The 25,277-nt window shown below is 36.8% G+C and overlaps 2 protein-coding genes across 3 annotated transcripts; one reads left to right on the plus strand and one right to left on the minus strand.

Moving 5' to 3' along the window:
• Positions 1-381: 381 nt before the first annotated feature.
• Positions 382-2,309, minus strand: LOC149001355 (uncharacterized). Its single transcript, XM_089137492.1, has 2 exons — positions 1,748-2,309; positions 382-640 (listed from the first exon to the last, which is right to left on the minus strand). Exons 1-2 carry the CDS (start codon positions 2,237-2,239, stop codon positions 635-637), a joined length of 498 nt encoding a protein of 165 aa, XP_088993618.1. The 5' UTR covers positions 2,240-2,309; the 3' UTR covers positions 382-634.
• An 11,640-nt stretch (positions 2,310-13,949) lies between these two features.
• Positions 13,950-25,261, plus strand: LOC149001356 (RNI-like superfamily protein). Of its 2 annotated transcripts, none has more exons than XM_089137945.1 (13): positions 13,950-14,255; positions 17,317-17,376; positions 17,584-17,667; positions 18,144-18,274; positions 18,365-18,440; positions 21,657-21,727; positions 22,681-22,767; positions 22,859-22,931; positions 23,018-23,085; positions 23,177-23,245; positions 23,775-23,880; positions 23,974-24,080; positions 24,633-25,261. In XM_089137945.1, exons 1-12 carry the CDS (start codon positions 14,082-14,084, stop codon positions 24,037-24,039), a joined length of 1,065 nt encoding a protein of 354 aa, XP_088994071.1. In that variant the 5' UTR covers positions 13,950-14,081; the 3' UTR covers positions 24,040-24,080; positions 24,633-25,261. The 2 variants fall into 2 exon arrangements, with proteins under 2 accessions (XP_088994071.1, XP_088994072.1); XM_089137946.1 differs by lacking the exon at positions 24,633-25,261 and adding an exon at positions 24,519-24,620.
• The last annotated feature ends 16 nt before the right edge of the window (positions 25,262-25,277 follow it).

Genomic DNA, 25,277 nt, shown 5'->3' on the forward strand with positions numbered 1-25,277 from the left:
GTTCCAGACTTGCATACTCTGTAATAGAGCTGGTGTAGAAGTAACTTACCATCATTAAAGTTTGCATTTTAACAATTTTTGGGGGGATACTGTAAACACATTTGACTTCCATGTCTCTAGTATCTCCCTGTGCAGCTGCATTCTTCAGCATCTAGGCTTAAGAATATATCACTCACTGTTACTAAAATATCATCCAGACTCCGTCACTACTACTGCATCTCCATATTAATCATGTCTCACTAATAGATAACATCCTGCTCTATCCACGGTTTAACCTAGATATGTTCCTCTAGGATTCAATATAGTCCAAGCCAAAATAAATGGATGAAAACACTCGTTATGTGCATGAGAAATAAATCCCTAAATTGTCATATCTAAGACTAACCAAAAGATGGAAACTTCATTCATAACTGGAACACGATTTAATATACAAACAGCATTCGCAGAAATACATCAAGCATAATTATTGTCAGATAAACAACTTCTCTGTGTTGACATAGATATGAAACTACAACACACAAAGCTCAAATTTATTAAACGTATTAAGACTTTACATGCCGATCCTTCACAACCACTGTCCAGCCTAAGAGATTCAAACTGATTCTGCAACACCATGAACGGATGCACCACTGATTTACACCTGCAATGATTTTTGAAACATCATTTCCACATCTAAAAGTAGCTTGAATGTCAAACAATTAATCAAGAGAATCACATTCCCGCTCTAAATCACTTCCTTTCAGTTACTCTTCCATGGCTGTGGATTAGTATGCACATATTTGCAGGTGGGGGCAGATGGTAATGCTAAACTAGAACAGTCCCCATGGTTTTTTAAACTTTAGGTTCTGAAGTCCCTCTGTTCTCAACTCTGGCTCTTCCTATGTGAATATCTTCTTCATATTATCAGCAAAAATCTGTTCTTTTATTCCTTTTATTCATATTGTTAGTTTATTGCTCAATTGATGTCAATTGACCTAAGATGAACTAGTATTCTGACCAGAACTCTGAGGATCACAGCATCCCTTACTTCGATTTTTTCCCCCCCACAATTATGCAATGCTTCCAAGCCACCCATGATGCAGATATGCTCATTGCATTACGAACAATCTAAATTCACAAGCCGGGTAAGATCAAGATTGTGCGGTGGCCAACTACATGATTTGACTTTCAAAAGATCCAAAAAAAATAACTGTTAAATATACAGATCCGTGTTTTCTTAATGCTTATAAGCAGAAGAACTCCGCAAAATTTTAAGGAAATATGAATGAAAATGAGAGAAATAAATGAACGGAAACAAGTCAACTTTAACTTCTATCCCCAAATTTACTCAAGAAGACCACAACTTTCACCCTCCCTTCCTCAGAGAAGAAAATCTTGTTCCATCATCGATCAACAAATTCAGTATGGTAACAGAACCGAAAAAAGAACAGGGCTTTAACTCCACTCCTTCCTCCTCAGAGAAAGACGATGGAAAGTTGACTTACACAGAAAATCTTGTCCTATCATCGATCAACAAATTCAATATGAGAAAGGAACTGAAAAGAAAAGAATTTTGATTTCTTTCTTTCCTCAGGGAAAGACGATAGTAACATGAATCACATAGAAAATCTTTGCTCCATCATCGATCAACAAATTCAATATGAAAGAGGCAGATCAAAAGCAGAGTAAATTCAATTGAAGGAATCATGTAATTTTACGAGGATTAGTAGCAGAGTAATATAAATTCAGAGAATCGTGTCATTTTTACCTCTGAAACCAAAGACTCCAATTCTAATCCTAGTTGATTCGCGAGTGCTTTGCTCTTACAAGCTCGAATATCTTCAAAATGCTCTGCCGGGAACTGCTCCGACAAAAACCCAACATAGAACTCAATTAGGTCGGAGTTGGGAACGATTTGGATTCCGGTAACAGGAACCCAAACGAATAACTTCTTAACCGAAATACCGGAAACTTCAGAAACAGCACCGTATCTGAGTTTTCCAGTGATCTTCGTATCGTAGTAGACGAGTTCATCGAAATGAACATAGCAGGTGCGTTCAAGCTCCACTTCGAAGTCTCCATCATCGGAGAGAGAGAAGGTTTTCACGGCATCTGGAATGAGACCTCTTGGAAGGCCGTATTGAGGGAGGAGGTCGTAGACGTCACTTGAAGCAGCAAGAGAAGGATTGGTTACCGATAACAGGGAGATCAAAACGAGGGTTAGAGTAGTTGCAGAGATGAGCTTCTGGATTTTCGCCATTTCTTTTTCTCCACGCAATCCGAGGAAAACTCTTTGAGTTCTTGAACTGACCACAGAACGTGGAGTCCCAAACACTATAATTTATAGTTTCAGGATTACAAAGAAGGCTTGAATTTTACACAACCGACTTAAGTCGTAACTCTTGGTTACGACCTATCCATCCTAACATCCATATCGTAAGTCCAAGCCACGGCTTACCGAGTCTGGTTTCTCTACCCATATGGTCAAATACTTGATACGGTCCGTTTTGCTTACATAAATTCAAGGATTTCAAATTGATGATTCATGGTTCAAAAAAATTAATTGTTTTGTTAGCCTCAAATCTATCGAAGTTTGTAGAATTTCATCGAATTATTTTGCATGAATTCGCAAATTTCATCTATCCATTTTTATACTTAGGTGTTTCACGGAATACCACAAAGGTTAATTCCCTTTTTTTAAACAAATGATTTTCGATTTCACGAATTTTCAGGGATGTTTTACAACAAAAAATGTATAAATTTTCAATTCAAGTCGAGTAACTAAATAGGGACACATTGGAAGCATCCAACTATATGGATTTGAATTTTTCCTTTCTATGTGGATAGATAATCTGAACTTTATCTTACTTCGTTATATTACAACCATCCATCTAATAAAGATTCTACATTGAAGTATTGAAACATTGGAACTTCTGTGTTTGGTTTCTCTCTGAAGCAAGTGCACCAGACTAGACTCCAAAAATGTTCACTATCCTCAACATTCGACTATATTTTTGTTGAGGTGTCAACCCTAGCTATGACGATGGATATTCTCAACTCAGGACATTTAATCCCTTTTGGTGCATCTTTATTGGAACTAAGGGTTTGCCTAAGCAAGCTTTAACGCACCTTGATTACATCTTCATGGGGTAACTTTTACATACGATCTAAATATAAGGCAGGGGGCTTAGCTCGAAAGATTCAAACTCTTGATCCCATACCATGAGGAGTTGGTATTTTGTCAACTAGTCCATTGGGGGGGAAGTTATTCGATTCCTAACCAATCATGTGGTCATTAATCCATTTGAGTTTGGATCTTCTATTCGTGTTTGTACTCCCCTACATCATTTTACGACATAATCCAATTAAGTTAAATCTTTTACCTTATGAGTAGATGATTGTGCTATTCTTATACCTCTCCATCAAACATTTATGAAAAGAACTCAACTCACAAATGTGCATTTGTGAAGCTCCCTTATAAACATCAGGAGAGAAGTGTGAGTAGAGTATAGATCCACTTTTGAGTACGGAAAAAGTTGACATTTAGGTATGTGATCCAGAGTTATGGTGGGAAAAAAAAGGGAGATTCTAGCTATGTGACGAAAAAGACTAGCCGCCTCCCGGCCGAACTCCATCCTCCATCCCCCGGTTGAGAAGCGGGAAGTCGGCCATCTCTCCGCCTCCGTTTCCTTTTCTCCTCTCTCCTCCTCTTCCCATCTTCTTCCCCGACCTCCAACGATCGAATTTTTTTTTTCTTTCTGGTTTCGAAAACGCGAATTTCATTTCGACCTATTTTCCGAGCTCTCTCAATCGTCGATCTCTCCCATAGACTTGCTCTCTCCTTGTTTTCTTCTCTAGACCTTTTTCTTTTGTCTTTTTTTTCTTGTCCATTTCGATCGTACGCTTTCTTCCTCTCGTCCACGTTTCTCCTGACACTTCTCCCCCCTGTCTCTCCGGTCTCTTCCACCACTCGTCTCCGTGGCTGCCTCCCGCGTCTGCTCTCCGTCTCCTCTTAAACCTCTTGTTTTTTTGTCAGGACAGTCAGACGGAGTTTTGGACATTTTTATGTTTTTTTTTAGAGGCCATCTCTAAAAGTTGCGCATCCTTTGTCCCTTCCGTTGTTTTTTTTTAAATAACAAGCAGTTTCTTTGGTTCCTAGGGATCTTGGTGAACACCAGTAGAAACTCCAAATCGGAGACAAGTCTTACTGCGGCAAGCTGCCTTACGTGACGGATGGCGGTCGACCCTCATCCGCACTCTTGATGTTAGCATTGCGACAAGAACGATTTTTGTGTCCGCCCTTGAGGCGTGATTGTCAGCCTTGAGAGTGTCCGCCCTTGAGGCATGTTATTGTCCCCCTTTAGGCGTGTATTTTGTTCCCCTTGTGTCGGTGCCCATTTGGTTGTATTTGTTATTATTTCTAAGGGTATCTGGGTAACATCTTGAGACAAGATCTCAATACGGTTTGGTACTTTTTTGGTTCGGTGTGAACCTTGTGTTTTCATGCAAATGTGTGTATGTACTTTTCTTTCTTTAATGAATGAAGTACTGCTTATCAAAAAAAAAAGATAAAGAGATATGGTGGGAACACAATCCTTTACCCATGAGAATTAAAAAATCCCATCAATTATCCATTCACCAAATTGTCTATTTATGATCCAACGAGGAAACTTCGGGTGAAAAAAGACGAAAGAGGAAAAATTAAAATAGCAAGACTTTAACCTATTGTCCGACCCAAATGTCAATTATCAAGAATGAGTACAAATGGCTCTCAATTTTAAAATGAATTTAAAATGAACCAACCCAACATGTACTAGGAAGTCATGTTCATGTAGATGTGGTATTCTTATTTTATACAAGGGACGGCCGGACAAGGTGGACATCTTTATGTATTTATATAAAGGCACAAAAGTACCATTTTGTCCCTCGTATAAGATTAAAGACCACAACTACATTGATTCCCCGAATATACTCTGGTAGGTATATTATAAATGTACCTTATATAAATAAATAAATAAAACCACATCTGCATCCTTGAATATTGAGAGTGGTTGGTACTCATTCTTGATAATTGACACTTGGAGTTGGTCACAAAGGTTAAGTCTTGCCCATCTTTGCAGTCTATTCTTGCCTTTTTCACATGAAGTTTCCTAGAAACATCAGAAAAATAAAATTAGGCAACATGATAGGGGATTGTTCATGATAAATACAACAACCAATAAAATTTGTCATATCAGAAAAATCTCCGCTCTTTTGTGCAAGACATAACCCAAAAAGAAGAAATGCCCTTCAAATTTTAAGAGACTCGTAATCTTTTTGCAACTACCAATAAAGTTTGCCACATCAACAAAATCTCCACTGCTTTACACAGGAAAACAAAAAATCACTTTTAGACTACGTTTGTTTGTAAAGGTGGGGTGAAAAAAAAAACATGTGGATCCCATGTGTAGTGGGTGTGAGGGATAAGGAAAGGAAAGGAAAGTGTTTGGTAGAAAAGTGATAGTAGTGGGTCCCACTTTTTACTTTTCCCAACTTTTCCACAAAGTTCTACCAAATATGTGGGGTTTTAAAATGGCTTGGGGTGGAAAAATTAGGATGCCACATTACCAGACAAATTTCTTTGATTCCAAGAAACTTGTTTCTTACTTTTCCACCCCAAGCAATCAAGCATTCTATCATTTTGGGATTTAAGAGAAAAAATAAAAAATCTACACACTTTCAAGAATTTTTCCACCCCACCTTTATTCCAACAAACAAACGCAGCCTTAGATACACCAAAATGCCCCTCAAAATTAGCAAACCCCTTCAAAATCATGTTCAAGCGTGTGAACTAAAAAAAGCATAAACTGGCCACCGCCCATGCGTGATTGGACGACAAACCATCCTCCCTAGTTCAAGGCATAATGTGTCGTATTCTAGAAATTAATAGGAAGCACCTATTCATAAATTCTGATTTTGACTTTTTGGTTTTCTATGTGGGACTAATTAAATATATTTTCTTAATATATAATTAAAAAAAATCACTTTTACTCACTTCAATTAAACTCTAAGAAATAAATCCATTATATTAAAATATTACAACAGATACATTCTTCGTGAAAATTGCTACCCTCTTCAGGAAATTTTTTCTCGAGGATTTATGATTATTGTCACAAGCTAAGATTAGATTGGTGTTTAGGTCTCCCATTAAAATTTTCATCGCAACTGTCCTCTAGATTCACTGGTGAAAATGGCAAAAACATATACTGTGTTGCATGTTGTAGCAGATGGTCCAAGGCTATCATTGAGAGAGCTTGTAAAAGCCCAACATTCAGCTCAGAGAGTTACACAGTGTCTCATCTTCTTTGCTCATTGCTTTCACCTAATCCCAGAATCTCACTTGCCAAAAGCTCATGTCTCCCATGTTTGTAGAAGAAGGAAAGGAATTGGGCAATATCTTGACCATTGGCTAACCATTTGATTGCAGATTTGCTGAATGTAGAAGGCTTGTATTCCTAACTTATAAATATCAAGCTAAAGAGAAATCCGGTAGTCATTGAGTAACAGTTCTTATCTTGTTGTAAAAGCTCACCTAAATTGTCTTCCAAATGGCCTAAAAAGGGATCACAGCAGTGGTAAAACATGTACAGGAATCCTCAAACATAGAGAGGTCCACTCAAATGAAAGGAGGGGGAAGGGATGACCTTAATACATTGATGGTTTGTAAAACTAATATAACATTCAGTTGCACCTTCAAATTTGACACATGGTTAGTCCAGAAAACACCCCTTGGTCCACCACCCCATCGAGCAGTCAAAACATAATCCTGTCTATGCTCTCGATCAGCCACTGACTCTAAACAATACCCTCTTTTTTCCAGTAAAGACTGTCCGAACAATTTGAGGTTTTCAATGAAGCAGCTAGTAATGATTTACAGAAGGTTCCTTTACACAGCAAAACTTCTATTGAAAAGAACAGTCAGTGGGAAGGAATAATGTCAACAATTAGTGAGCATGCTGTTGAGCTTAGCTGCTAAATTTGACAATGGGGCAGGTTACCTGATCCACTTAAGGGACCCAATCATAGGAAACTAAACCTACACAACCCACACCAACTGACTGAAATCTCTTTCCCACAACCCACCAGAAAAGAAAAAAAAAGAAGTAAAAAATATCTCATGGAAAGATGTTAGCTTCTAATTTAAAAGTTTTACATGCCAACTGCAAATGTTGGTTATGTAATAGGTATTTTCTGTTTGACTAAAAGAAACATTGGAACATACCTCAGTCCAACTACTAGAAAGGTATACATTATCAGAGGCTACTGTAGGTAAGATGAATTAAAAGACACTAGTCCATCATTTAAGAAAATCACATCAAAACCAACACCCTCAATAGGTATAAAACATCAAAATCTATGATTGAAAGTAGTTTCATTACATAAGGTCCCAAACAAGAAAACAAAGACTGTAGTTTCATTACATAAGGTCCCTGTTATGCTTTTAGGCACTCTCATATTACTATATATGGGTCCAACTGCTTTTGTTGGCTTTTCAAGTAAAATACACTAAAACAAAGCGCAGTGCATCACAACATTGCTTGCTTTCTATCTTCATTTCACTGAGCATTAGCACTTTTTTGCTAAGGATCAGGACATTTGTATCTATTTCTACAGTGGTTGATTTTATATTTCCTTACTCTGTTAGCAGCATTTGTACTTCATTAATGGGAGCTGGCACCTACAAAATCACAGACATTTCAACCAAATTAGCTGGGAAGTATATTTTGTTTCCATTACCTTGGCAAGACAATCCACCACATAAACAGGCTTGTATAAGAAATACATCCATGAATAAGAATCTCATTCCAAAACTATGATTTATTTCCATTACCTGGTAAGACGATCAAAGAATGAAAAACAGGATTGCATAAGAAATATATCCATGAATAAGGAATACAACTGATGCATGTCATGTCACATGCTGTCCGTGCGGATGAACTTTAGTTGAAATGTGCAAAGAAGTGTTTTCTTTTTGATGTTTTGATTATTTTGCACAGAAGCTACAAAGGTATGCACAAAGATTTCCAAACAACTCTAGTATCTCTCTTCTTTTCAATCTCTGAATGATCAAACCAACAAAATTTTGAAGAGCATGACTAGAAAGAGAGGGTTTTTTTTTTTTTTTGGGTACTCCATAAACAATCTTTTCAAAATTCGAGTCTCATGACACAGTTGATTGAAAGGGACACAGCGATAAGCTTAGCTACTACCAGTTGTGAAATACAAAGAGATGTGTCTGCACATTTATTTATATACCACATTCACCTAATGCAAGTAGATGATAAGAAAATAACATCAGAAATCAACTATCTAATTGAATGAAATTCATTGAACGACAAATTCAACACTTTTCATATTCATACCAGGGAAAAAGGACCACTCATCTAACAAAAAATGTATGGCAAGTAAATTGTCAATTTTCATTTCTTAAGTCTCATTCTTAAGAGAGCGAACCATAACTTCTCCGCATAAGTCAGTCATGGTATTCATGGAATTTCAAAAATGGATGGATGGACCATTGAAAACATCAGCAAGCAGTACCATCTTTCTTTTGGATGGTCCATTCAGAAGAACTTCCAGCTTATCACTAAAAAGGTGGATCATATGGGCAAATGCAAAACCTGATTGCTTAATACTGCTTCAACCTACTTCATCCAATGCATAACAGCTTCTCAAAATCTATATATGATGATGTTACATATCTCCTCACCACAAATACTAACAAAAACCTCATCTTTATCTTTCATAGTATAGCACCCTACAGATGCTCCTTGAATTATTTCAGAAAATTTAGATTCCATGACCAGCATTCTCGGTTCTGCTTTTAAAATCTCTTAATCTCAACACAAAATAACAAAGACCAAGGGAACATATCATAAACAGTAAAGTAACAGGTCAATATTGGTAACAAATAATTTATTCTCAATTGGGCACCAAATAGGTAAATCAATTAATGATCTCCAATACTGGTTCAATGTTCTTGTAAGTTGTAACCACCGAACCTATAGGTTGGTTTTATCAACAGCTTCAAAGAACAACTTTATCACTATTTTAACGAAAATATAACATTAATGTAAAACGTGATATGTTAAAACACTTTTCACATTTCATAAGCTCTTCTATCTCCAGTCATATACGCATATTGCATAAACTAAGCATGTTAAAACTAGTTTTCTATTTAAAAAACTTACAACATAATATAAATTAAGGATGGTATACAATTTTCCTATCCATCAAACTCGCAACTTAACACTGAGTATAATTGACAGTATACAATGAAACTCACCATTGTAATGAACTTGACAATAATATATTCTTTGATCCATGAATGGAACAACCAAAACAACCTAGCAGCCAGCATATATACAAAAAGTAATTGAGTTGATCACCTCGCTAAGAAAAATATATCCAAGCTTTTTCCAGGGTAGGAGCTAGTTTCTAGTTGAAGATTTTAGCTATATGGAAATTGAAAACTCAACCTCATCAAAAATAGGATATAAGCTTTTGAATTTTTTGCAGTCTCGAACACTTTTTCTTAATAAACTACAAAAACACAAGAAGAGATGGGCCATCCCCCTACAAAATAGACAATATATTACCAATTGTTTCCCTATCACAATTATATAAAATATTATATCCTGCATCCAACAATTAACTTTCAGTAATAACTCAAGTTCCTTGCTATGGACAAAGACCTGATTCAATCCCCCCAAAAAGAACCATTCCCCACTGAACTGTGGGGAACTGGAACCCAAACTTTAAATGAAAAAAGAAAAACCAACAACAACAACAACAACATCAACTTGCAAGTGTTTAGAAGGATGAAAGTATATGAATATCAAACCAACAAACCTCCAGTTAAGAATCAGGGGTATTGAGATTATAAAGTTTCCACAAGTCAAACATTGAAGAGATGCATACCGTGAGAATATCATTCCAAAAATCTTTCCAGGAGTGGCCATCCTTGCAAGAGTGCAGAGTTTGGAACTGACCAGCATCAAGCTTCTTATTGATCAAACCTACCTGAAAATATACAAAATCAGAGGGCGGCAAATCCACCCTGATCTCATTGACATCGAACCACAACAAAAATCGCTTCACTTTAATCCCATCTAGATTCGTAATCGAACCATACTTGATTGTACCGGTGATCTTCTGATCATAGGAGACCAAGTTCTCGAATTCAATTGTACAGGGCTTCACTAATTCAACGACGAAGCTCCCATCCACGGTGAGAGAAAAAGTTTTCACCGAATCAGGTAAGAGACCTCGAGGGAGCCCATATTGGGCCAAGACTTCGTAGATTGTTGCGCCATCAGAGGCTGAAACAGGTGAGATTTTTAGGGTAGAAGCGAATAAAATTAAGAGCAGAAAGGAACCCATGTAAACCTTTGAATAGAGAATCATTTACAATTTCTTAAACTGGTAATATTGATTGGATTCGTTGGAAAAGAAAAGAAGAAACACAGAGATAGAATGAAGAATTTGGAAACAGAGATATAGGAGTTATAAAATCTTCTGGTTCTGCGGAAACCTGAAAACTAGAAGATGATAAATACTTGAAAATGATGGGCTTCAGATTCAATATTTTCCGCTCACCGTTTCATTAGATACTGTCAATTATCGTTAATGGAGGTAGATCTGTTGACTTTTAGCAAAGGGCGTTTTGTTTTGAGGAAATTTTTAATAATTATTATATTTATTATAAACAAAATAAAAAAGTAAAAAAAAAACCTCAAAAATTGGTAAGTGGTAACATAATAAATAATAAAAAATAATTTTCTGCCAAAAAAAAAAAAGAATTTGTTATGTGTGGGTCCCTTAGACTCCAAACTAATGTTGGGTCTAAAGGGTGTCAATTGCATATCCAAACAGAACCACGTAGTCTAAAACCGCACTGGTACAGTACGATACGAAACCAAATTTCTTGAGCACGGTTTGGTTTCAGGTACTCATACTATCGGTATGTACTGAAATCGTACCGAGTTGATACCGTACTAAATTAAAGAATATAAATGTAATTTTATAATCAAACACTTTACTTTTACCTTATCCCTAATTCTCTGTTTTAGTTTTTTGTTTCGTCCTTCACTCTTCTTTTTAGATTTAATTGCTTTGTCTCTATTAATATTTTTTTGGGGTAAAGTTTGTCTCATTAATATTAAATTTTATCGATTGTTTGATCGCAATTTCATTAGAATCTTAATGAATTACTAACAAAAGTGGCATGGGTTCGTTCATACCAAAATTGTGCCGCATTAGATAGCGTGTTTAAACCTTTTTCCTGCACTGATTTAATACAAACTGTTTTTGCAAATATCGAAACTGTACGCTTGTATAAATTCAGTACTGTACAATTCTAGTTTTCAGTATTCGAAGTTGGTACCGTACCAAAACCATATCGATTGACATCCTTAGTTGGATCCCCTTAATGCAATATATTACGTGTGGGTCCTAATCAGACTAACACCATTAGTCGTTGTTAAGTATATTTAAATTTCAAACGTAAAGAGACCAAAATGTCTCTCAAGTTATTTAATACATTGTGTTATTATATATTTTTCTTAATCATATAATTAACACTTAATGACCAATTATCTCTTTTTAAAACCATATATTAACACAACGTATTAAATAACTTGAGTGACATTTTGGTCATTCATTAATTAAACTGCGGCTAACAGTGTTAGTCTGCTTAGGCCTACACACAATATACTGCATTAAGGGAACCCAATATTAGTTTATGGTTCACTAAAAGGATCTACATGTAAAAAACTAAAACTTAAAAATAGATAACATAAATAATATAATTTATTTTCGTGAAAATGTAGGTAAGTCTTTACCAAGAAAAATAAATGTGGTAGGTGTGACAGTTCAATTGTATCTGTTCTTATCTATACACTATACAGTGTATAGTGTATACTTGGATGCGTGGATATTCTACTCATATAAATGATTAGAAGATGAGAACACCTCTCTTTGATAATAATAAAATGCAACAAACATTAGTCTAATAAATTAATTAACTAAATTATTACCAAAGTAGAAGATGGTTGCCAACTTAAATGACTTTGTTTAAGAGTCATAATCAAAATGAGATAGCAGTGCATTGTGCTCTTCATATTCGTTGTTCCACACTTAAAAGCTTTGGTTCCTCAGTTCTTATGGTTTGTTTTTGTACAGTAACTTCTCCATTATTCCTTAGATAGAGCTTGTTGTTGTATTTCTGCTAGTGCCTCTTTTACGTTTTGCAAATTCTTTTACTGCTACTAGAACTGTTGATTTACTCCAAGTCCTCAATGTTTTTGTACAATTATATATTTTGTGTTGAAGCTTGTATGCATCAAATCCCGCCTTAGTTGTCGACTAACCTTGTTGAATTGTCTGCTTCAAGTTTGAATGCTCTTCCCATTTCACTTCATAATGAAAATTCATCGGTCTTCTTCTCTCTTCAACTAAAGTCACCTCAACTGGGGTATGGTCAGACCTAACCATAGCCCATTTATAAGCAAACATTCTTGGAAAGATGTGTCATGTCACCATTGCAGAATACTAGATCAATGTTCTCTCTAACTAATCCTTGCCCTTTCCTCTTGTTTGATCATGAATATTTGGCTCATGAAGTTCTCACCTCATGTAATGCACAATTATTAATGGCATCTCTGAATTTATCAATTTGTCCTAGTGGTTTCCTCTTCAAATACCTTTGGACTAAGTTTCTCGTTCACTAATGGTGAAGGATTTCCTATAGCAATAATTATCACCTATCTCGAATGACTTTATATAATAGGAAATCAACAATATCAAATCTTTAATTTCACCAAAAATAAAACAAACCTTTCACCAAATATTTTTGGAAAAATTGTATTCAACATATTGATCAAATGTTTATCTGCAACACAAATCATTGAAACTGCATATATTCAGTCACTCCCCAGTTAAAAGGAACCTTCTGCATCAGATAAACAATCACAAGGATTGGAACCAGAGTATAGGAGATGGCAAAGGGAAAAATGAAATTTGGACTAAGATTTCCTTGGTCTTATTACCTCTATAACCAATGTGTCAGAAGCACTACCATTTCCATTTTCTTCTGGGGCTAGAATCATTATCCAAATTAATATGATGTTGTTTGTTGATTCTTAATTGGAAGGATGACTTGAACCAAGGTCAATTAGAAAAGGTCTTTACCAAAAAAAAGAAAAATTAGAAAACATCTACCCTAGCATGGTTTGGAATTGGAATCTCATCGAAACTTGGTTCACCAAAACATGGTCATGGAACAATTTTTGGCCGAAATTCGCTGAATCCGTTTAGGTGGACAGTGAACCAAAAAGGTAGGAGAAAACGAGATTTTCCAAAAATCGCCGGGATATTCCGGTGAACTAACGAAATGCGACGAAAATTGCCACATAATCTTGCTGGTATCTCTCATTTTCGTTCGAACCCCTGAATCAATTGAAACTTAAAACCACAAACATGGAACACAATCAGGAGGATGAGTACGAAAGGGAGAGTGAGAGAGGAGGAGAAAAAAAGTTGCAGTGGCAACTCACTAGTGGGTCTGATTTCTGACATTTTTGAATTGCAAAAGTCCAGCAGCTTTTGCAACTCTAACAGTTGTCGGAGATGGTGGTCGACGGTCGTAATCGATGGCGAAGGCTACGACGATCAGAAAACACCTTGTGAGAAGAATACCGGCAAACTTTTGGGCTTCGCTTCTTCCTTTCAATCAGCAAAATTTCGTACTTTGAACCTAGTCTAGTGCAAAGTTTAAAGTCTCCCATAATACGGTAGGATATTCGCCGATATGTATCCATATTGGATAAAACCGATACATATAACCGATACACACGATACAATGCTCGATACGAGAGAGTGATAGGTTACCGAAACCTAAAAACCTTCGTCCGGTCCATCATATTCGTATCGGTTAGCTCTTGGTCTGCTTCTTGCTGTTCTCTTCGTTCTCGTGAAATCGGCAGCGTTTTTTTCCCGTTCACTCGCCAATTTCATCTTTTTAAGAAGGAGAAGAAAAAAGAACTTCGAGAGAAAAAACCGCCATGGAAGATTCTCTGCACGGGAAAGTAGAAGAAGATTTGCTTTGGAGCAGAGAAATCGTGCCTCGTGTTCTGCAGATAGTAAGCGCAAAACTCCCTCAGAAAGACCTCATTTCTCTTCTTCTGGTCAGTCCATGGTTGTACCGTACTCTCGTCTCCAACCCATCTCTTTGGCAGGTACTTTTTTGCTTCCTTCATTGATCACTAACCACCTTAGAAACCTTGTGATTTATATTGAACGTTGAATTGCGCGTTTTCGATGGTTTCTTTGAAAATAGACTAAAAGAATAATGGAGAGATAGGGGCTAGACACCCAGGAGCCATGTTTTTAGGCGATTTCTGATTTTGGGTAGATTCATATTTGGTGTTAGGTCTTGTTTTCTGTTAATTTTCTGCATACCCACTTGGTCGTACATTGACTTTGGTTGTTTACTTCTGAGGATCATATTATTTGTTTCGTACCTCCTGACTTGTATGAGAAGCATTGGTCTCGATTTACAAATGTAAATTTGATGGCCAGACCTGCAATAACTATAGAGGGATCAAAATAATGAACCATACAATGAAGTTAGTTATTGACACTCACCTAAGCTATAGCAGATAACCAATTTGGTTTTATGTTAGGTAGATCATCTTGTGCTGAAGACAAATTTTGTCATGTAAAATGTTCGGGGCCCATGTTTGGGTCTGAAGACTCTGAACACATTGGGATCGCCTTTTTTCAATGTTAACCACTTTGGATAGCTAGGATCTGTATTCAGAATTTCGAGTTCTTTGAAATGACAGTGTAGGCCCAAACTGTTGGATTTTTTTGTTGGGGTGGGGGCATTTTGGTCGTTTTCTTGATATTTATTTTGATAAATAGTTTCTCGGATGTTAGAAAGGCGGGTAGAAACCAATTTCTAGGGTTGTCCTCTATTTATTCACATCATTGTAATGAAAACCATCAAGACTGCTTTGACGTGGACGTACCCTTAGGGTGAACCACATAAATCTTGTCTTGTGCGTGTTTGTTCTTTTTGCCATTTTCACAACTCACTGTGTAGCAGCGCTAACAAATTCGCCAGGGGATCCATATTTTTACTCCGAGAGTCATGGAAAGGTATGGAAACTTCATATGGTCTTTATTGTGGTAGGAAAAACCTACCATACCCTAGAGAGAAAAACCTGGCACATTCTAGATAAGAGAAGGGCGCCATATGAGTATGCATATATGATTAAAGATATGCATGATGGCGTGGTTACTTGCATAAGTTTTTTGAGGTGGGGTTCTAGGTAGTAAATTCCCAATCTCACTTGTAGCATATCAAATTTCAACCTTAAGCTCTTACTTGTTTGCGCTTCTAATGGATGATTTAACTAGAGACATACAAGATGAGATCCCTTGGTGTTTGCTTTTTAATAAAATATCAAATTGATGGATGAGACAAAAGCAAGGGTTAATGCTATTTTAGAGTTGTGGAGATCTACCTTGAAATTAAAAGGTCTCAAGTCAACTAGGGCAAAGGAGTACACTATTTTCAACTTTAGCCACTATGATGCTTAATGAGGTGGCAAGTGTTGATTATAAAGAGATACCTCCAAGTGATTATTATGGATATCTAGGTTCTCGATAAATAAAGAAGGCGATAAAAAAGATGATATTTTTATAGAATAGAAATAAGATGGATGAAGTAGAGAATGTGACGAGTACTAGAGAAAAGAAATGTTGCAAGTAAATATGTGAACGTAGTTAAATATATTTGTGATTGTTCAATGAAAAATGTAAGAATCGGGGGGGGGGGGGAACAACGTGGTGAATTCCCAATTACAGTTGGGCTACATCAAGGATTAACTTTAAGCCCATATTTATTTGCACTTATAATCAATGAATTAACTAAAGACATTCAAAATGAGGTTTGTTGGTTTATGCATTTTGCTGATGATATTGCATTGATAAATGAGTGTAGGGATAAACCAAGTTAGAATCACGAAGAGTCATTTTGGAATCAAAAGGCTTTAAACTAAGTAGAACGAAGACAGAATATTTAGTTTATAACTTTGGTAATGATCGGGCAGGTGATGAGATGGTGAAACTTGATGAGAAGGAGATCCTCAAAACGAATATTTTACGTACCTTGGCTCGATCATAAATAAAAAAGGATATAGAGGATGATGTTTTCCAAAGAATTAAAATAGGGTGGATGAAGTGGAGACTGGAGAGGTGCGTCCGGGGTCTTGTGTGATTAATGTATTCCTTTAAAGCTCAAAGAAGAGTTCTATAAGACCGTTGTACGACTAGCTGCAATGCATGGTGCAAAGTGTTGGGCTTTTAAGAAGCATCATATAGATAAACTCAATGTAGAAGAAATGAGAATGCTAAGATGAATGATTGGCAAAACTAGGAAGGATAAGACTTTGATAATTCTATTAGAGCTGGTTGGGGAGTAGCTCCAATAAGTGATAAGCTACCAAAAAGTTGTTTGAGGTGGCACAACCATGTTCAATGGAGGCCTGTAATGTCCTTGTATAGAAGTGATTTAATCCAAATTGAAGGAACTAGAAGAGCTACGGCAGACCTAAGATAATCTTAAGAGAAGTGGTGAGAAAGGATATTTATAGCTTAGGCCTTGTATTTAGTATGACCCCAAATAGAGCTGGTTGTAAGGCCAAAATCCATGTTACTGACCCCATTTAGTTGGGACAAGGCTTCTTGTTGATCGACAATGATGGATGGTTAAATGTAGGTAAACTAAGTTTTGTGGAGATGAGGTTGTTGAGATGGATGTGTGGGAAGATTAGGAAGGGTGAAGTAAGGTCCATATTAAAGCTGACATGGCAGCAGCCCCCATTCATGGGAAACTTTGAGAGCCATTTGAAGTGGTGTGTTCGTGTTCAATGAAAGCTTGGATATGCACCAGCATGGAGGAGTCATTTGATTCAGATTAAAGGATCTAAAAGAGCTGGGCATGCCTAAAATAACCCTAAGTAGGAGGAAAAAAAGACACGTATAATTTGGGCCTTATCTCAATTATGACCTCTAATTGGACAATTTGGTAGGCAACAATCATGTAGCTGATGCCATTTAGGGACGATTTCCTCAAGTATTTGTTAAATTTGTTGTGCTCTTTCCTTTTAGTAGCATGCTTATTTGGTTGTTGGTATTTGGAAGGATCTGCAGCTGACTCTGTTTAGTTGGGATAAGGCTGAGTTGTCGTCATTGTATACTCCTTGATTTGGTAGCTACTTTTGTATGTAGGTCCTTGATCTCCATGGAATGACTAATGCTGGTGGTCGATTGATTTCTGCTCTCTCGTCGGTTAGTACTTATTATTGTTTTTTTTTTTTTTGTGTGGTAACAAGAGGTATGCTTTTGAATTGTACTTATGTTTTAGGCAATTAAAAATTTACTCTTCCCTAAAATGATTGAGATAGCCTTGGTTTATTGATTGAGTAATCCTTAGAGATAATGATTCCATGGCTGTTTTACTCTTTTGTTTTTCCCTCTTTTTATTACTTTTTTCAGTCCAGATACCACCATGTGAGACTGATCAACCTCGAATTTGCACAAGATATTGAAGACAAGCATCTTACTCTAGTTAAATGCAAGGTGGGTTTCTAGTTGTGATTTGGTTACTGTAAAGATTGTGGGTTCAATGAAATAATATTTCTTTGATAGCTTCTCCATGAGTTTAAAATGGTTTATTTTCTGTCATTTTTTTCCTTCTGATTTTGACGTTTCTGATGGATTACATTGTCTCTGTTTTTCTTCTAATGTTCTTTTGGAATATTTTTCTGGTCTGTTCTGATGATAACAACTTCACCTGTCACAAAGGGGCAAAATGAAGAAAAAATTATTTGCCAAAACTAATGCATCTCTGAGAGTTCGTACGTTAAATAAGTCTGAGTAAATCTTGATGGATCAACTTATGGAATTGTTAATGTATTCATGAGATCATTAGAAACATAATAAAGAATTTCCTACTTAAGTGTGTGTAACCACTCTACAATTGGTATAAGGATGCATTTGAATTTGAATCGTTATATTATGCTATTGTATTGAGTAGTGGTTTTTGGATTTCACAGCATATGGAATCACTTCAAGATCTAGAGTCACTCAATCTCAATGGCTGCCAGAAGATATCTGATACTGGAATTGAGGCTGTTACTAGTGCTTGCCCTAAGCTCAATGCATTATCTATCTATTGGAACGTGAGGTAGTCTTATTTGTACCTGATGCTTGATATGTCCTTGAGATAAATGTTACTTACTGTCACTACTAAGTGTGGAATATGGTCTGAACTCAGGTTGACAGATTTGGGTATAGAGCATATTGTGAGGAACTGCAAACATTTGGCTGATCTGAACTTGAGTGGCTGCAAGGTAAGATTTGCAATTGAACTAGAAACGTGTAAATGCTAAGGTTCTATCTCCATAGATTCTTTTTCTTGTCCTTAAATATGAAATGACACCAAACATGATTACATTGTACGTCTTATGCTGATATTTCACTTGCATTATTAAATTAGATTCTGTTATTTTCAGACTAGCATGCATAAGCTTAGGTTATTATATTTTATTAAACAGCCTTCATGTACGCACGTACACATTTAAATTTGCCTATTTCAAGGGGCTTGGCTACTCCTCTCTTCCATGACCCTTTGTAGCTTTTAATACTAAAATTATCTCAGTATCTATGGAAAACCTATAGGTTCAGGGAGTCAATCTTTGCTTATGTCTGCCTATGAAGGCATTTTACCGTGGTTTGATTCATAGGTATCTGTCTATCATGAGGCTTGTAATTCCTGAGTTTTGCAACTCAAAGTATCTGTATTTGCAAAACATTGAATTTCTTCGTGGCATTTAGAGGATAGGTGCAAGCTTGGAAACACCTAGGTTTGTTTGTGATCCTACGGAACAATTGGGTTGCTGTGATGCCGAGAAACAGTTCATGATTTGCAACCCAGATGAGAGGGACTGTAATTTGGCATGAAACTACTGTGTTGTTTGTGATACTGATGTAGATGAGAATACGAAGAAAGAAAAGTGGAAAAAATGGCCGAAACACCGTTCACATGAACAACATTACACTTCATATTTGTCTTGTATGGGTATGCTTTTTAGAAGATCAAGTGAACCAGTCAGGTGGAGAAAGATTATATCCTAATGCTGTTATGGTTTAGTTTCTGTTTTCAGTTGCTTCTGTATTTGAGACTTTCTATTTTTGTGAAGCGTAGGCCACTTGATCAATGGATTTTCTATTTCTTTCTTGCTGGTGTTTGGTCTAAAAAAGTAACATGTTCAACAACAATAGCTGTGGGTGAGAGGCCCAAGGCTTAGCTAGCTTACTATTTCTAGCCCTTTTATTCTTATCTTGTGTTTCTCTTTCGTATGTAATTAAATATAAAATATAGAAGTCTCAGCTTTTCAATTTGTTCATCTTTATAATGTTGATCCTGGCTGCAATTGGCCTCCCACTGGTTTCCCTGATTTGAGGTCGAATTCTGCATTAGATCTTGGATGAAACAGCTGGTGCCTCCCCACCCTGTGATAATCCGGACTCTTAACAGTTCAATTAGCACTGAGAAAAGCTATATCTCAGTAAAGCCTGGAATGGTCTGGGTAGTGGATGTCAGCATCCTACTAAATTAACCAAAAAAGGCTGTCTTTTCTTGTGTATTTATTTATTTATCATCTGCTAGTACCCCATCATCCGTATGTGCTGGTAATATTTGAACATTTCTAACTCACGCCCTTCAGCTACATCTCATGAGCCTCATTTTCATTTGATATCTTTTTTTTTTTTTTTTTTTTTGGATGATTAAATAATTCATTACCAAAGAGAATAGAAGGAAATACAAGAGCAAAAGCCACAAAGCGAGGCAGAAGCCTCAACTAACAAGAAACCAAAGAGGCATTCAGCCAAGCAACTACCTAAGAGCAACAATTAAAGCAAACTCGATACACAAGCACAAGTGGCTCAATGCCAAAGTAAGAGGCATCGAGCCTGGCAACCATCTGAGAGCAATGATAAAAGCAAACTAGTTATACAACACAAGAGGCCCATAGCCATACATAGAAAGAGCCCCAGCAAAACTGACGCAGTCTCCCGTTCATTTGATATCTTAACTCATTGCTGTTTCTTATGATCCTACTACCATGTTTAAATGTTTTAACTTGCAAAAACCCTTGTAGCTTCTGGCTTTTGATGTAGCACTAAGAATAATAATTATATTTGGTTGTTGATTTTATTGTCCACTTCCTGCATCAAGCTAGAGATTTCAGATGCCAGGAGATTTAGTATTAAATGCATCAGAGTACTTTATAGAATTGGAAGCAGTGTCCTGATTGTAGATGAATATATCTTCCCTTGGGCAGTTTAAACGACGTTTAAACGACTTGAGCTGTCTAACCAGTAGAATTTAAAAGCTTGCCATGCATATTTCATAACACAAAGGTTTCAGAAATTTGGTGGGTAGAAAATGTTCTTAGTTTATCCCAATTTAGGCTTCCCTTATAGATTTCTTTTGTAGTTAGCCAAAAATAAGTTTGGTTCTCGTTAACTGTTAATATCAAAACTCATAGGGTTGAACTTGTATTGCATCATTGATCTGTCTCAATCTGTCATTAAACTCATGCCTCAACTATTCCAGGCTGATTGGACGAGTTCCTATGTTCTAATCTAACCTGAGCACTTCTTTCTGATGGTGTAAGTAGTCAAGAGTTCACCATGTGGGTCTGCAATTTTGTTGGCATTACTTTGTCAGTTTGACTCCTCAAACCAGATGAAACATTCTTTCTGATGCAGTCACTTTTTTTTTCTTAGTTAGATTTGATCAAGATATCTCAGTCAAAATTTCCTCATCTTGTAGATTTGATCAAGATGTCTCAGTCAAAATTTCATCATCTTGTCTCATTTTTCATCCCTGCAGGTGGGAGGGGTTGGATTTTATCACTGGGCTGATTCCTTTCAGTTGTACTTGTTGCTAGTTTTATCCTTTCTGAGATCCTTTCAGATTTCAGTTTTGGGTGGCCCACTTTGAGCTGAAATCCCGACGAAATATGGTCTATCTGATGCATATTTTGAAATGGACGCTTTTGTGGCCAAAACCTGAAATTTTACCCCAAAACCTCAGGGATTGCCCATTTAAGTGCTCTAAAATGTTTGAATAATTAGATTTGGGGGGTGAGACGGTAATTTAGCTTCGATTCTGAAATATGAAGGATAGTGATCATCTGCCTGAAGAATCTCTCTTAGTCCATCATAGCAGCTGTGTTGGTGGGAAGTTTGGCCCTTATGATGTTTCAAATCCATCCAAATATTGAAGTGTTTGGTCCACTGTTAGCCACCAAGCCTTGATGCAGCAGAGGCATTTTCCCGAAAAAATTGAGGTTTTTCTAGTGGTTTTGGAGTCCTCAGACAAAAGCTTAGAATTTCACTGAAAGCTTGCTTTTATATATGGGCTAGAGGCGGAGATTTCAGTGAATTATTAATAATCATGTTCTTTGTTTATCTTCTAGCTGTTTAAACATGAAATTTTGATTGTCAGAGGCATTCTTTATTATCTGACTAAGAATGTGTTAATGTGGCAATTACAGAACATTTCAGACAGAAGTTTGTATTTGATTGCTGACACTATTCAAGAGCTGGAATCTTTGAATTTGACTAGGTACGTGAGCAAACCTATTGACGATGCATTGGACTTTGCATGGATGGCAGCCTTTGTGTAGAGGATTGTAACATATCAAGGCATAGCCTAGGAGTCAGGCTTCTGTGGAGGGGCTGGGTGGTTGGTTGCTTTTTGGTTCGTCTAAAAGGCAGGTGCCCGGGATGCCTTAGGACTCCTATGCATCAACTTGAGATGTCTATGTCCAAAGGCACCTGCCTTTTGACTTTATTCTTATAAAAAGAATCTTACTGATGACTTTTTTAAATGTTTTAATTAGATTGTGTACGTAATTTCAATAAATGTGGACGCACTTAATCATTCCATAGTTTTGAATAAAAAGAATGATTCCCTTTTTAGCATTTTGGCTGGATTGTAATCATTGTAATCCATATACTACTGCACATTGCTGATGCTTCTGTTAGTGGTGGCCTGTTGGTTTGCCTACTACCACAGTTACTGATGATGTAATATTGTGATTTAATGTAAATTGTGCATTTGTTAGTATACTTAATGCAATGTATATGTTATTGTAAGCTTTTGCAATTTATGATTACATAAGCTTTCATTCCTTGATTATGTGACATTGCAGTCTATCATTATGTGAGTATGTATCTAGTTCATTGGTTTTGTTATCATGTGATTATGCTATCTTGCAATGCCTTTTGTTATGTAATTCAGTTCTTTAACATTTATTCAGCATACATGTAGAACTATGTAATTTTTTTAATTTTCTATTTGTACTGCTATTTGTTGTTTGGTTTGCCAACGCACTTAGTAATGCCCTCAAACGCCATGGTCATTGCAACGCCTTGATAACAATGGACTGTATCCTTTGTTGTAGTTGCCTTCTGGGTTAGGAGACTTCTGTTGTTGTACTGGTTACCTCTTCTAAAAGAAAAGATTTACTAGTTGGTCTGGACGTTTGAACATGTTGGAGCCTTTGATTGATATAGGTGCATCAAGATAACTGATCTTGGACTGGAACAAATATTATTGAAGTGTCAATCCCTGCGTTACCTAAACCTTTATGCACTCTCAAGGTATCCTTCAAAATTTGGCTATGGATGTGGACTACTTGCTGGGATTTCTTTGTATAATTTGGTTTATGGGTTTGCTGCTGTGTTTATGCAGTTTGAGCGACGAAGCATATAAGAAGATGGAGCTTCTTACTCATCTTGAATTCTTGGATCTCTGCGGTGCACAGGTAGATTTCAAGCAGCTAGGAAATATATGCTGACATTTTATTCAACCATATGATTAAAATTTTAACTGTGGGGTTCCATGTGCCAGAATCTGTCCGATGAAGGTCTTTGCTGTATAGCCAAATGCAAGAATATGGTATCTCTGAATTTGACTTGGTAAGTTGAAGCTTGTAGGCTCATCAGGAATAGTTGGGGGAGAGGGGTTTGTATTTCTGTAACTGATTCATGGTTGTGTGAAATTTTGTAGGTGCGTGCGCCTTACTGATGTTGGGGTCATAGCCATTGCACAAGGTTGCCCGTATCTTGAATTTCTGAGGTGAAAAGTCCTGCTCCCTTATCATTTGGTCAAGCCAATTATTGATGTCCAGCAGAGCCATAATTACAGGAAATATTGTTCCTATGTGTTGTTAGTAACCTATCCAAGCATGCTGGTTGGCATTCACCTCTTTGGCATGTGGTGTCCACCTGGCCAGCTTATGTACCTCAATTTAGTTATATCTTGAGAATATTTAAGTGATACTCTTAGATAAAACCAGTAAAAGGTGGTAAGTGTCCTCCTTTCGGCTTTACTATTTCAAATTGCGAAGCATCCTCTTTTACCTCTAGTGGATTCAATTGTAAACCTGTAGCAAGTAATATTCTGTCTCAGAGTCAAATGAGAATAGAAGGATTTTTGATTAGGGGCCGAGATCCTTACCGTTGGCTTACTGAGCACAGCTTTCCTCTTGTCCCTCAGACTGCACTCATTCTAGGGAACAGCAATCGTGAAATAACTTTACCTCTGGTTTGGCAAGTCTGTTTACCCGATCATACTATTAACTGATGGTTCAAAGTGGATTTTCTAGCTTATTTGGCATCACTGGAGTGACTGATAAGTGCTTGGAGATGCTCTCAAGGTTCTGCTCAAGGACACTGACAACCTTAGATGTGAATGGTTGCATTGCAATTAAGGTACGTATACCTCCTGCCTGGTGTTTGTTTAATTGCTATTGCTTCGCCGTGGCCATATTGACTCATTCAAACTGATGATACTTTCTATTCTAGAGGAGGAGTCGTGATGAGCTACTTCAATTGTTCCCACATTTGAGATGCTTCAAAGTGCATAGCTAATGCTTCTGTTCAAGGAACTTCTAACATACTCCTTTGTCTCTGTGAGTACACATATTTCATGAGTATCTGGGCTTTAAGTTGCATGAGTTAATTACATTCACAAATTAACACCTCAATAGGAGAGGGAAAGAAAGCCGATCATCTTTGCACCTCAGTTGATGAAACATAGTGTGTCATGCAAAAAGGAAAATTTCACCATGAGGGGCCTAATTACTTTTTCTATTGATGATATCTGTATTCTATTTTATATCTTGTTCTGCCAATGGCTTGGCCTAATGAAGTCTTGATGTTGGGTCGGATGACCACCAATTGAATATAATCATGTCATCTTTTCTGGCACATTTTTCAGTGCCCAATTGCTACCACATTAACAATATATCATTGCAGTGAACAGTAAACACTAGTGAATGTTCTATTTAAAAACTTGTCTTTCCATATAACAGTAAACACTAGTGAATGTTCTATTTAAATCATTGCAGCGTTTTTGCTTGTGCCGTTTTCTCTCCATAATCTTTTGTAAGTGCTCTCTGGTTGTTGGAATCATTATTGGTCTTTTAATTTGGATAATGACCCATCTTATTTGTATTTTTTAGTTGCAGGTACCACCCAATAGCACTGTCACAACTCAATTGCCACCAACTGTCAAGCATTGAGCTGTCCATAGATGACTTTCTATTGTTCGTTTTCACACTACCTGTTTGGATCATCAAGCAAAGTTGCTTTGCCAAGTATATGGTTAGCTAGTGCTTTTGCTGGTTCTGAAGACTTAAAAAGTTTGGAGTGGCTACCATATCTTTGCCATTTGTAAGGCTAACACTGAATTGTACTAGTTACCTCACAGGCAGGCCAAGTTGTATTGATAGTGAAAGGTTTTTCAGTGGGACTTCTGAGTTAATTTGTAGGTTCTGCATCTATCCATGACTCATCACCAAGATTTGAAGTATCAGTATCTGAGTATCATGCCAGTCGAGGCAATTTTAAGAACGTAGTCTCATATCGGGTATTGAATCATACTGACCAATATATTTTAGTGGAATTCAATTGAGAGATGTATTGATTAATATTGTATTGTGTTGTGGAATACTTTAAACCTTACTTGTCGGAACGAAGAGCTTTGTTAGTATTTCATTAAAGCTAATATAGGCTTGTCAATGCCTGTCGCTTCAGCACCTAGACATGGATGGAGAGTCACAAATCCCAAAGAACCCATTCTAGTGCTAATTTCTTTGGTTATCGCC

Source organism: Hakea prostrata, chromosome 10 (genome assembly GCF_041222555.1).
Source record: "Hakea prostrata isolate BN-2017 chromosome 10, UWA_Hpros_2, whole genome shotgun sequence".
NCBI lineage: Eukaryota > Viridiplantae > Streptophyta > Magnoliopsida > Proteales > Proteaceae > Hakea > Hakea prostrata.

What these genes read in the sequence shown, in the direction of transcription:
- LOC149001355 (XM_089137492.1), bottom strand. Translation starts at nt 2,239, where the DNA reads ATGGCGAAAATCCAGAAGCTCATCTCTGCAACTACTCTAACCCTCGTT.
- LOC149001356 (XM_089137945.1), top strand. Translation starts at nt 14,082, where the DNA reads ATGGAAGATTCTCTGCACGGGAAAGTAGAAGAAGATTTGCTTTGGAGC. An exon ending in CCAACCCATCTCTTTGGCAG is followed by an intron (nt 14,256 to 17,316) that starts GTACTTTTTTGC and finishes TTTTGTATGTAG; the next exon opens with GTCCTTGATCTCCATGGAAT. An exon ending in TGATTTCTGCTCTCTCGTCG is followed by an intron (nt 17,377 to 17,583) that starts GTTAGTACTTAT and finishes TACTTTTTTCAG; the next exon opens with TCCAGATACCACCATGTGAG.